This window comes from Lathamus discolor, chromosome Z (genome assembly GCF_037157495.1).
Source record: "Lathamus discolor isolate bLatDis1 chromosome Z, bLatDis1.hap1, whole genome shotgun sequence".
NCBI lineage: Eukaryota > Metazoa > Chordata > Aves > Psittaciformes > Psittacidae > Lathamus > Lathamus discolor.
The window spans coordinates 87418252-87431075 of record NC_088909.1 but is presented as its reverse complement, the minus strand read 5'-3'; the positions used below and the strand labels follow the sequence as shown (position 1 = coordinate 87431075).

Genomic DNA, 12824 nt, shown 5'->3' with positions numbered 1-12824 from the left:
AATTAGAATTAAATTTTGGTTTAGTGCATGTACTTAGAATCTTAACCTGTAGAAATACCTGTCTGCTTACGTAATTTTTACTGAATGTACCTGTTTCTCTTTTGATTTTATTCTGTCAGAGGTAGTTCTAGTTCTGCTGTTGTATCCTAAAATTTTGTATTTCTGTTATATTTGCTATCTGTTCTATTAATCACACTGTAATTAAAAGGAGATAATGTGGTAACAGTGTTATTTCCTGAAACAGTGATTGCAAATCATTGTTTTGTTTGAGGGAAGAAAAAGCCTTTAAAATCTAGCAATAGTAATTAAAGACCTGATTTTAGATATTTTTTTTTTATATCATCTAAAATACTATGCTATATTGATGTACACTGTAACTTTAAAAGTATCATTTTTGGTAGCTGGTCATAGTATCCAGGACAGGGATGTCTGTAAGGAATGATGTACTCACTGGAAAACTGAAAGAGCTGGGTTGATTTTTAATCCTGATTCCAATGTAGTTCCCCTTGCTACTAAGTCAGGAGTGCTGCAGTATCTTCTCTGGCACTCACTGGTATACGTATGCAGCTTTGACATTGAGAAGAGGGGGATGTGGTTTTTAATCAGTCCTGCATTTGGAACACAATTTAGTCTGTAGAATACTAAGATTAACATAAGGGATATTTGGGTCACAGATGGGTTTCTTGAAGTGTTGGTTTTGGCAAATCATCACGCAGAATGCTGAGGATGACAAAACCCCAGTTCTTCTTTAAATATACATTATTGCTGTGTGTTTGCATCTTTTATTATTCAGGTTCTAGGTGAGGAATCAGCAACACTCCTGTAAGGTCATTACATAAGAGGGGAAAAAAAAGCAGTTTTACGTGCTTTATTATTTATATTCACCTGACCATAGTAAAAGAAGGTAGAAGCAAACTTCAGATTATTTTATTTTCTCAAATGCTTTCTTCAGAGGGGGAGAATGTATGGTGTTATATTTGCTTAAAATATATTCTTGCAAAAGTAATGCACTTCTTTTGAAACAGTACATCTTTATTGTGGACTTGTTTTCAGTAAAATATCTTCATTTCTCTAATGTCTTTTAAAGATTGTAAGTAGCAGAAGACACTATTTTGTGACTTTTTTTCCTTTGGTTTTTTCCTCATTCATGTAATAATGTGTAATTTCAAGTAATATATAGTCAGGTTTTCAGTGAGTTATAATCAACTTTTTCTTTTTTTTTTTCCTTTCATTTGCAGCACTGCCTCCTAAGCCACCAAAACCTAATAGTGTAACTAACAACAGCATGAATAACAACATGGCATTACAAGATGCTGAATGGTACTGGGGAGATATCTCAAGGTAAATAAGCTCGAGACATGTATTTCATATGTTCTTGCTGTGCTATTTTGTGTATATGTATTATGCTTCAGTATTGAAAAATTACAGTTCTAAGAGCCAATTTTAGGATATTTTCCAAAACAAATGTATTACGGTTGATTTTAATCCAAACATGACTAAAAAGTTACTGGCAGTCACATAGAATGTAGTATGTGAAATTATTGTTCTATTACTTTAAGATGCAGTATATGTAATGCTAGCATGACAGGACAGCACAAAGTAAGCATTTTCTTCTTGTCTTTCATTCAGAACCTCAACTGTAGGAACAGCAGTTAACAAGCCAGACTAACAAGTGCCATATATTAGCAACATTTTTAACTGTACTATATATAGGTATGCTAGACCAGCACTGGCTGCTCCAATTGTGCAGGCTTGTATGAACAAGCAGAAAGACCTTTGCGTGAATATAATTTCATCCAGCAGTGAGAGGACATAGAATATACCATTTTTATATTGCAGTTGTTCTCCTGAAATGTTAAATAAGCTATTAAGTAACTGTATTTATTAGTATGGAGATCAAGAAAATTTCTAAAACCCGCAGATTCAAAACCAGATGATTTTAAAGCTCAGTGAGAGGATAAATGAGTGAAAAGTAGCTGAAATGATTGGTTACTTTTGCTTTCATTTTAGAGAAGAAGTAAATGAGAAGCTCCGAGACACTGCTGATGGTACCTTTTTGGTACGAGATGCTTCAACCAAAATGCATGGGGACTACACACTTACGCTAAGGTAAGATTAATTACAGTAGGTCTGTAATGCTTGACAGTAAATGCAATACCGCATTTAAAATACAGTGTTCTTTGGGAAGTAGTACTTGAATTATGCCTAACTTTTCAACAAACTTTTATTTGCAGGAAAGGAGGAAATAACAAATTAATCAAAATCTTTCATCGAGATGGAAAATACGGCTTTTCTGACCCATTAACTTTCAACTCTGTCGTTGAGCTAATAAACCACTACCGAAATGAATCTCTAGCCCAGTACAATCCTAAACTGGATGTAAAATTATTGTATCCAGTATCTAAGTACCAGCAGGTAATTTCATCTGTTTTCTTCGTGTTTCACTTAAATACATAGAAATTACTGCAGACTGGGGAGTCATTTACCATGAAGAACTTCAGCTCTGTTAGAACTTGAAAAAAATGAAGTGGGTATAAAAATTGATATTTTTGTTTAAAACCAACTCCACAGTTTACATAGAAATAATTAAAACTTTAAATACTGCAGATACATTATTAAGAAATAAACTTAATAAATATTCCACTTGTTATGATGAAATATATAATTTTCAGTATAAAGCTGAACACTTGCAATGCAAAATTGCTTTCTGTCATTTATTTCTCATTTGCATATTATGCATGTAGTATGTTATATCTCCATGCTTATGAAAGAGGCGTCACATTTCCATGTAACTATCTAGGCATTTTTTAGCAGTTCTATCCTGAAAATGTATGCAATATAATTGTTTCTTTATGGAATATCTTTCCATCTGCTTGCCATTCCAGGATCAAGTTGTAAAAGAGGATAGCATTGAAGCAGTGGGAAAGAAATTACATGAATATAATACCCAATTCCAAGAAAAAAGCCGAGAATATGACAGACTTTACGAAGACTATACAAGAACATCACAGGTGAGCTGGATTTGAAACCAAAGGGAGAGTGGAAAACTTCTTTGGATTTAGAATTTTATTGTAAATTCATGCTGCTATCATCCTCCGTCCTCATCCTCCTCCCTTCTGCCACCACTACCATTGCCTAAAAGAGGAAACATACCCAATGTACTTGCTCAGTAAGTAGAATTGCTTATTAGTGTCTGAAAATTCACCACCTGTAACGTAACCCATGCTGTGCCCAACTCCGACATGTGCATCCAAAACAGGCACAGAACTATCCTAATATATGAGCACTTCTGACTACTGACCTCATCAAGTTCTGAGTTACGGTTTTCAATGCACATCTGCAGGGAAGCATTGCATTTTATTACTGGTTTTTAAAGGGTATGGTTTCACCTGTACAGAGTAGAGATGATGTGAAGTTACAGTGAAGGAAAGAAAAGCTGCCTCTGTCCTTCTTTCAATTTAAATCGATTATTAGCCAAGTCTTGAAGTTCCAGTGAATTAATGCAGTTTTACAGACCCAGAATCAAGACTGCTTCATGAAATGTGCAGGAAATATGCCTAAAAATAATTGCAGAAAGACAAAGAAGTGCAGGCAACTTGAACTTGAACATTTTAAAATTATTTAAAAGGCTTGACTATTGACTAGCTATGTAGAGGCAGGAGGATGGACTAGATGACATCTTGAGACCTGTCCAGGCAAGTACCTTACTCTTTTATTTCAGAAACCCAGATGTGCCTCTAAAGACATTAGTTGGTGCAAAGGGCAAAGTGCCTTGCCATAAGGCTCTAATCATCACAAATTAAGTATAGTTATATGGAAAAAAATATTGTAGGTAGCTCTTTGTCTAGCAATTTTTCTTTCTTCGAAAACCCCATCATGGTAGCCTTTTGCACAGGTCTGTTCTTTCTGTGTTACAAGGCTCTGCAGACAGAATGCATTCTGGTAAAGGGATATTGAAGTCTTCTTTTGCAATATACTGAAGTGTTTCTGTGATGCAACCAATAAGTCATCCCCTCTGTCTGATAACAACTGTAATAAAAAATATTTTATTTTCAGGAAATTCAAATGAAAAGAACAGCTATTGAAGCATTTAATGAAACAATAAAAATATTTGAAGAGCAGTGCCAGACACAAGAAAGATACAGTAAGGAATACATTGAAAAATTTAAACGGGAAGGAAATGAAAAAGAAATACAAAGGTCAGTATTTGTATTTGCATGTCAACTTGTATGATTTTGAAGAAAGAAACAGTGCCAAGTATAGATCTGCAAGATGGCAAGTTTGAAGTTGTTCATCAGTTGTTCGTTTCACATTTGAAGCAAAAGAAGCTTCTTTTGCAAAATGTTACATCTAGAGAAATTATCTGTTTTCTTAAGCATCTACACCATTGAATAGCAGATTATAAAGTTATGAATAAGATACCAGAGTGTAACCTATCATGTTATTCCATTCAGAATCATGCACAACTATGAAAAACTGAAGTCTCGAATCAGTGAAATCGTGGACAGCAGACGTAGATTAGAAGAGGATTTGAAGAAGCAAGCAGCTGAGTATAGAGAGATAGACAAGCGTATGAACAGCATTAAGCCAGACCTCATACAGCTGAGGAAGACAAGAGATCAGTACTTGATGTGAGTATCATTATGAATTAATGGAGGTTTTTTAAGTGGTTTTTTTAATTGGTATCCAACTTATGTGACAAAAAAAATAATTTTATTTGCAATTACTGTCCAGGTGGCTGACTCAAAAAGGTGTTCGTCAGAAGAAGTTGAATGAATGGCTTGGAAATGAAAATACAGAAGAGTGAGTATTAAAAGATTTAAGTATTTCTGGTATTCCAAATCGTCTTATGTTAAAGTGAGATTAAGCGTATTTAATTCCTGAACCACAAAGCGGAAATCTTAAGCCTAGGTCTCCTGTGACAGTGCATACTGTTAAAACATGGCAGGCCTATATAATGCAAGTATTAGAAAGGATTCTGTCTCGCACCATACTCTTCATTATTCAGGGAAGTATATGATTAAGTTACTATAGCAAAGCACTGCAGTGTAACCTGTGTCTTTGTTCTTACCAGAAAAATAAAGGTCATAAGGTGTTAGTATCTTATAGAGATGCCATATGGATGGATAAATTGTTCAGAAGGTCTCTGAGGCATGGGGTCAGCTTGAAGGCTTTTTCCAGCCTTCAAGCATTGGTGCCACAGTACTATCTAGTATAGAGTTACCCACATTAGTGTATCACATTGCTATTGGGTGTGATAAAACTGTATAAGCTGAAGAGTAGTTCTTCTCTGGTTTTGTGGTCTAATTTTTTCTGGGAAATGGTGGGATAGTATTCTGACATTTCAAGCAATTCAGTTTACTATAGGTTCTGACAGGAGCTTGACTAATGAGTATGTTTCACTTTATTCCTGATAAAAAAGCAAAGAGCATCTGGGTGGTGTGGATGTAGACCAAATTTAAACAAAAGCGGTCCACAAAATAATACCAGAAGTACAGTAACAGTGAAGAATGAACAAGTAGAAAAATTAGAAAAACAAAGTTGTCTGAGTAATATTCATATCAACATTTTCTGCCTGTATAGTTTCTTGTGCACGCCTTTCACAATGCCTGGCTGAACACATAGCAAAAGCAGCAGACTGACAATGACTCTTTAGTGGATTACGTTCTAGTCTTGTCCACATCTGTTTTATTTTGTCTTGGTTTATTGAGTCTCCTACTGTACTGTTATCCTGGAAATTGTGCATCTCTGCTCTGGCTGTACTGGTAGAAGCAGGGGATAAAAATGACATATATATTTTAAAGCCATATTATTTACTCAGTGTTACCACAGCTCTAAGATGATACGATGGAGTATGTAGGCACCTGTTTCCAGTGGTACTCCCATCAGTTTAAACAGTAGACAAAGAACAATGCCAGGCCATGGTTTTAGTGTAACATTAAAACAGTAAGTGTAACTCTTTAAAGAAAACCTTCCTTTTCTCTCAGTCTGTGACTCTCTTTGCCAGTGAGTCTGGTAAGTGCTCAGGTTTTTGCTGGAAAATGAAACTTTCAAAATAGGACTTTTTTCCTAAAGTTGTAATGCAGTGAAGTATCAATATTTTACTTTGAGCAGCACGTAGAACAGGAACCTCTCTCTGTATGCTCTGTTTGCAAATAGAGCCACTGCTGAATGCATTTGAATGTCATGCACGACAAAAGAGTATACAATGGGATAAGAGACCTAGAGAGAATATAGATGTCTCTAGGGACCTTCTTGTCATCTGAAACAAAAGTTCATTCTTGTGTGAGAGTTTGTGTAGACTACTCTGAGAGTCTTCAGAAAGAACTGAAGATGAGTGAGAAGCCATGTTTTCTTAGGCCAAAGAAAACTGATTAAAAACCTATAATAATACATTAGCCAAGCACAGAATGATTGCAAGCTGAGCAGGAGAGGGAGGGCACACCAGTGCAGGCTGCTGGGGGAGTTGGGAACTCTGGGACTGCAGAATATCAAGGTGGTTGTCCACACAGCTGAACCAGAGACATCTTCTTTCATGGTGGGCTTTAGCTCAGAGGGTTCTTTATAACTCCGAATCAGCTTTATAGTTGGTGGCTGTTTTGGTAGAGAAGGCCCTACAGTATAAGCTCTTGTCATAGTCTAGTAATAAGTTGAGAGAGAGCACTCGACTCTTCCACCCTTTCCACAAAGCCATCTCCCGTATACATAATTAATCTGTCTACCTGTGCAACTGCTCATAGCTTTCCCAAGCAGCAGCTGTTGATACATTGCATGATTTTTCTCTGCTGCCCAAATGTTCTGATCTTTGGAAATAAAGCTGACTCAGAGGGGATTGATTTTGTTGGGCTTGCTATTTACCAAAACAGTTAGCCATAGTAGAAGTACTGACAAACTTGCAGCAGATTCTGAAATGTAACACAGCATCCTTTTATATACTTCTTCAGATTTACATGAGTGTTTTTTAAAGAAGCAAGAGACAGAATTTATATTTTATTTTTATGCAGTGGTTTGAACAGTGGTTTACATGATTTACATCTGTGATTTTACCAGGGAGGCATTCTAGTAACCACTGACTTTTTTTTTTTTTTTTTCTTTTTTAAAGTTATATGAAATGGGGACTACTTAATTCATGGATTTTGCTCTGCTGTGTGTTTCACAAACACATTTTGTCCTATTTCAACAGCCAATACTCTATGGTAGAAGATGATGAGGACTTGCCCCATCATGATGAGAGAACATGGAATGTGGGAAATATCAATAGAAGCCAAGCTGAAAATCTACTGCGGGGAAAACGAGATGGAACATTCCTTGTTCGAGAGAGCAGCAAACAAGGCTGCTATGCCTGCTCTGTTGTGTATGTACCCTAATTTGTGAATGATGCAGCCAACATTTGAGGCACCTACCGTGAGCCAGGGACACATAGACAATTTGAATATGCATGGATCCCACTAGACTTTTGGGCTTAGCAGCACGCTAGCAAGTCCTGAGGCCATCCTTATTGCTGCTCCATTTCTTTCACAGCTCAAACCTGTGCAGCTCCCACAGATGAGCCTCATGCATAAGAAGGGAAACCAAAGCATGGATGCATTGCTTTCTGTGCAGCTGCTAAGTCCTTCCTGTCTCCTCCCTCTCTAAGCTAACACAACATCTGGGAATTTGGGTTAAACTTGCGCTTTTACCATTATCCTACCACAGAATACAGGAATTCTGTGTAGTGACTAGCATCTTAAAATTTATTGCCAGTACCTTATTTTCTAGTTTTAACTTAACTGACAAACCAAAAACTATTTGTTTGTTGTTTTTTTTTTTCCTCTTTAGGGTGGATGGAGAAGTAAAGCACTGTGTGATAAACAAAACACCTACTGGATATGGATTTGCCGAGCCGTATAACTTGTACAGCTCACTCAAAGAACTGGTGCTACATTATCAACACACATCACTTGTGCAGCACAATGACTCTCTCAATGTCACGCTAGCCTACCCAGTATATGCACAGCAGAGGCGATGAAGATCTTAATACTCTGGGTTGTTTGGGTTTTTTCTGTAGAAAAGATTTGACAACATTGAGGCCTCTGGAGAGAAAAGGCTCGTTTTCAGCCTTACTCAAGAATTTGAGCTGCAGTATCAAAGCTGTCTGTCTTCAGATGGGACTAGAGCTTTCTTTCACAACTGCAGTGGGAGGAATCACAGTACTAAGCTGTGAATGTATGTTTCTAATCTGAAGTGCTTTTTTTTTAATTAAGAAAAGGAAAATACAAGAGAGAGAAATCCAAACCTGATCTCCCTGCAGGGACATAGAGGCCTTTAAGCTTGGTGCTTGTTTACGACCACTTCTGAAGCTTTACCAGCTAGAACATTGGATTCTCCAGACACAAGGTATAAGAGGTCTTTGTCATTTGATTAGTGGAATTTTCATGGTCACAACCTGGCTTGGATTTGGTGTTGCTGCACTCAGTGGATCCAGACACACAGCATTGTGGATTTTTTTGGTTTCTGGTGAATGATATGTAGCAGAATGGCACTTTCATTTCTAGGGACACTTTAAAAGGACTTCAGTTACAGTATGTTGTTCCGAGTAATTGTAATAGCAAAGTGCCAGGAAGTGTTTTGTTTAGACGTTTGAAATCCAGTTTTAAGAATATAAAACTGGAGAAAACAGGACTTTCAATGGCATACAATATATAATTATGTACATAGTATTGGATGACTAACTATCATGGATGGAAACTATCAATACCAAACTGCATCTCTTTTCCCTTTTCTGTTTGCTGAAAGCTAAATTCTTAGATCATGCTATGCAATACTGAATTTTCTTTAGGCTGTAGTCTTTTCTCAAGCATATCTACAGGTTAAGCTTGGTTTTCTTTCTTGCTTCCATGTCTTCTTTTTCCTTTTGTTCTGTTGCCTGAGAATATATTTCCTGATGATTATATTTTGTTACTCATTTTGTTGTTTGTTTGTTTTTTGTTTTTTTTGTTGTTTTTGTTTCGTTTGTTTGATTTGGGGTTTTTGTGTTTGGTTTTTTTTTCCTTTTTTTTTAATGTACAGAAAGCCAGCAACAGTTGGCTTCAGAATTAAAACTATGAAATATTCTACAATTTTCTTTGTATAAATACTGAGCTACTAGCTCAAAGTTTTAAGAGTTAGTTTTGGTTTTGTTTTTTTTTTTTTTTTGGACTAAATATTTTGTTGGGCAGTGCCTGATAAGCTTCAAAGCTGCTTTATTCAATAAAAAAACATATGAACATTATGAAACATCACTGAGTCCAACAATATTGTTTCAGAGATATCTTTAGAATACGGTACCACGCTGTTTGCTTCTTAAAGCATTTTGAACTTCTGTCATGATTGTCTTTGTATTTGGAAGATGAAAAATTGTGTATCCTTCTCTGATAGCAATTGCAGAAAAACAGGGGATATTTAGCTATTGGAGAAGATAGTTTGGATCTTAGAATGATTCCATTTTTCACAGTAAATAAAAGACTTCTTGACCTACTGTGGCAGAATTTTTGTCAGCATGTAATGGTATTTCATTTCATATGAAGGAACTTTCTCTAACCTGTTGCCTAGGTTTGTTTTTTTGTATTAGTATTGTGAAAAAGAGACTCCCACCTTTACTGATAATGTTTGGATACAACATGGAGCTAATTAAGACTGGGAAATGTTTTTTAAATCATTCGGTTATCACATTTAACATTTTGGATTTATTTCCATAAATTTGTAGGCTGATACCGTATCAAAGTGAACATTTTTATCATTTCCGGCACCAGAGACTTACAGAATCATGTTTGAGTTAAAGGAAATGAATACATGAATTCCACTAACGCAGACTTCCTAAGAATTCTGGGATAATTTACTGTGGGTGGTTTGCAGTGGTTGCTTACTGTCCTGACCACTGAGAAAATTCACACATTGCAAACTGATAAAGTAATGAAGTTCAAAGAAATCTTGGAAATGTTCTAACTAGGTTAGCATACGAATTTATTCTTCCCCAAGATGCAAAGGCAAGACCCATTACTATTAAAGAGAGTTGTACACACAATTAAAAGAGTAAGACCCATGGTGTTCTCTCATAATAGCTCTGGTTTAGAGATGCATGTGTTTAGTTCAAAGGATCAGGTACTTATTAAGCTATTGGAAGTAATAAGAGGAAATTTGCCAGTCTCTGGTAGTTTTCATATTATTTTTGATTCTTTACATTATTCCTTCATTTCTGAAGCTGTAAAGCTTTTGATTTTATTTTGATTTTGTGCTTTTTTTTTTTCTTTTTTTTGGGGGGGTGGAGATTGTCTTTGCTTCCCTATAGATGTGATTCCTGATACAAATTCTGGTAAGAAAATAAGATTCAACCAACATTAGTGTTTCAGGATAGTCACAACTTCAAAATTATTCTGAATATTTTTTCTCAATAGAATTTTAGTCTTCATCCCTTCCTTTACTCATTCCACACTTTTCAGGCCTGTAGAATCATGTAAATTTGATTTACTAATAACTGGCTTTTACTATGAAAAGCACCATCAATTACTCTATCATGCCAGTTATACTACTGGGCTTGAAGTTATAAATTAGTTCGATATACAACAGTTTAACACTTGTAGCAATCCAAGATACTCTTTTGACATATATTAATTTTTGAATGTTAAATATTTTAAGAGTAAAATTGTATTTTTTTCTCTATAAGCAAAATATATGTAATCTGAATTGATGTTTCACGTAGCATTTGTCAAGAAATTTTATCGTAGTTAAGGCATTTGGATCTAATTTTCCTCACAGTAAGAAATCCTCTGCTATGTCAGTGGGCCTTATCCTTAGCATGCCCAGCCCAGTATGGAATATAACTTGTTCCTGTTGTGCTCTTCATCTGTGGTTGTAGCAGAGAAAAAAATAGTGTGTGTACAAATTTGGCACTTGCTTTTCTTGCACAAGCAACTATGAGAAATAAGCACTATGTTGTGGGGATGAGTGCTTAAGACTCTTATGGGGATATCCTGCCTACACAGGGTCTGTGCAATTTGCAAGGATCACTTACGCCCTCAGATTGGTTTGAGTGGGTTTTCTTTGGTACTTACATATTGCGTGGCATCTGCATTTCCCTCACTGCTTAATACACAGTGCTAAGTCCTGTCAAAGGCCCTGTTCACTGCAGAGTTGTTTGTCCTTAATGTACCATGTTGTTCACTCCAGTTTTGATTTGGTCTCAGACTAATATGTACAGAAAAAACCCATGTGGGTGTAACTGAAGAAACACATTGTTTTTCTGTATTTCTAATGACATATATTTTTTCCCATCCAATGTAATTCAAGGGTGGGATTTATTTGTTATGTATTTTTGGTTTGGAGTACTTTTGTTTTATTTTAAATCCCTGAATTATGCTGCACTGCAGCATCACTTTCACAAGGCCTTTGAAATGTATGAGACATAACACAGAGAACCAAAACCCATAAGCAAAATTAGGAGTTTCTGATTTCCCTAAGTTTAAATTTGAATTGGCAGGTTTGGGGATATGTATCTGTGCATATGTGTGCACACTTGCTGTGTTTATGTATGAATAGATACCAATATAGGTGCATTTTCACCAAACGTGATCATTTTGCTGAATTCAGTAAGTGACATAATTGACTTTGTTTAAAGACACACGCACATGCACACTAGACCTTTGTGAGTGCAGCATGTTTCCAAATGCAGTTAGAAAACTGAGTTTCTGTGTTGTTGGATATTTTCTTAAAAAAAAAAAAAAAAGAAAAAAAAGAAGCTTGTCTGTATGGTTCAGTTATCTGAGAAATCTTGTCAAGCAATCTGTAAAACCAAATCTTAAATTTTCTATTTGGTGTCAACTGTTCTGTAGTGAAGAAATGGCTTTGTCTTGTAATTGGCAATGAAATAATAATGCTTGGGAAAACATTCTGATGCTTCTAATGGGCAAAACTGCCGATTTTCACACAGTGCTTTTGCTATGCATGGTATTAAGTTGGGAAAGTGAATCCTGATACTATTTCTCTTCAGGGTCACTTTAGAAATGGGCAGCTCAAACCACAATGCTTTCCATGGGACAAGGCTCCAAAATGCAACATTTGATACAGAATCGTGTTGGATTTACTGCAGTTGAAGACTACAGTGGGCTGTGGGAGTTGGTAACATTGCATTGTACTTGTCCTAATGAGATTGCATTAGCTGCCCAAGATGCTGCTACTTTTTTTTTTTTTTATTCTTGTTTTTAAAAATAAAGCTCTGTTCTGTTAAATGTCTTTAAAACATTAAGATTACTTTGTCTTTAAATGGTCTTTGAGGAGGTGGAGGGTAAAGTGGGTTGGAAATTGCCTTTTCAAGGCAACAGTATGACAGCATGCCTCCTTGAAATTTCGTTCAAGCTATAGAGTTGATGGAGCTGTGTCTTGTTTTTAAGTTGCTTTAAAAATTGTACTAAGTCTTCAAGCTGAATAAAGGTTGTTTTGAAACTGCATTTCAGTTGTTGAGTCTTCTGTAAGGTCTGAACCTTACCAGCCTTCTTGGCCTACTTTTCCTGTCTATATATGGCCTACTTTGAAAATGAGGCCCAAATGCTCATATCATTAGAGCAAATTAGGGAGCAAACAATCTCAGCTGACTCACAGCCATCCTGTCAACTGAATGGAGTAGTTGAGTAGCTCCAAAATAGTTTTGTGTCAAGCAGTGGTAAAATGACAGAACTCTTTTGATACTCTTGCAAAAGCAGTACAATGACCTGTGATCTTCTTTTTACACTGCAGATGAAGTTCTGGTTCTTCTGAAATCAGTGTGAGTTTGCCACTGATTTCCATGAGGCCAGCCTACCAGCTTTTATAGC

At 36.1% G+C, this 12824-nt stretch overlaps 1 protein-coding gene across 4 annotated transcripts in view; it reads left to right on the top strand.

Moving 5' to 3' along the window:
* PIK3R1 (phosphoinositide-3-kinase regulatory subunit 1) overlaps window positions 1–12461 on the top strand; it is a 64143-nt gene extending 51682 nt beyond the window's left edge. For all 4 annotated transcript variants that reach the window (XM_065661308.1, XM_065661309.1, XM_065661311.1 and 1 more), the window contains 9 exons: window positions 1239–1341; window positions 2011–2109; window positions 2235–2415; window positions 2886–3011; window positions 4057–4199; window positions 4455–4631; window positions 4735–4803; window positions 7184–7354; window positions 7819–12461. In XM_065661308.1, the coding sequence (XP_065517380.1) occupies window positions 1239–1341; window positions 2011–2109; window positions 2235–2415; window positions 2886–3011; window positions 4057–4199; window positions 4455–4631; window positions 4735–4803; window positions 7184–7354; window positions 7819–8008 (1259 nt within the window). In that variant the 3' untranslated portion in view covers window positions 8009–12461. The remainder of the gene's footprint in view (window positions 1–1238; window positions 1342–2010; window positions 2110–2234; window positions 2416–2885; window positions 3012–4056; window positions 4200–4454; window positions 4632–4734; window positions 4804–7183; window positions 7355–7818) is intronic.
* The last annotated feature ends 363 nt before the right edge of the window (window positions 12462–12824 follow it).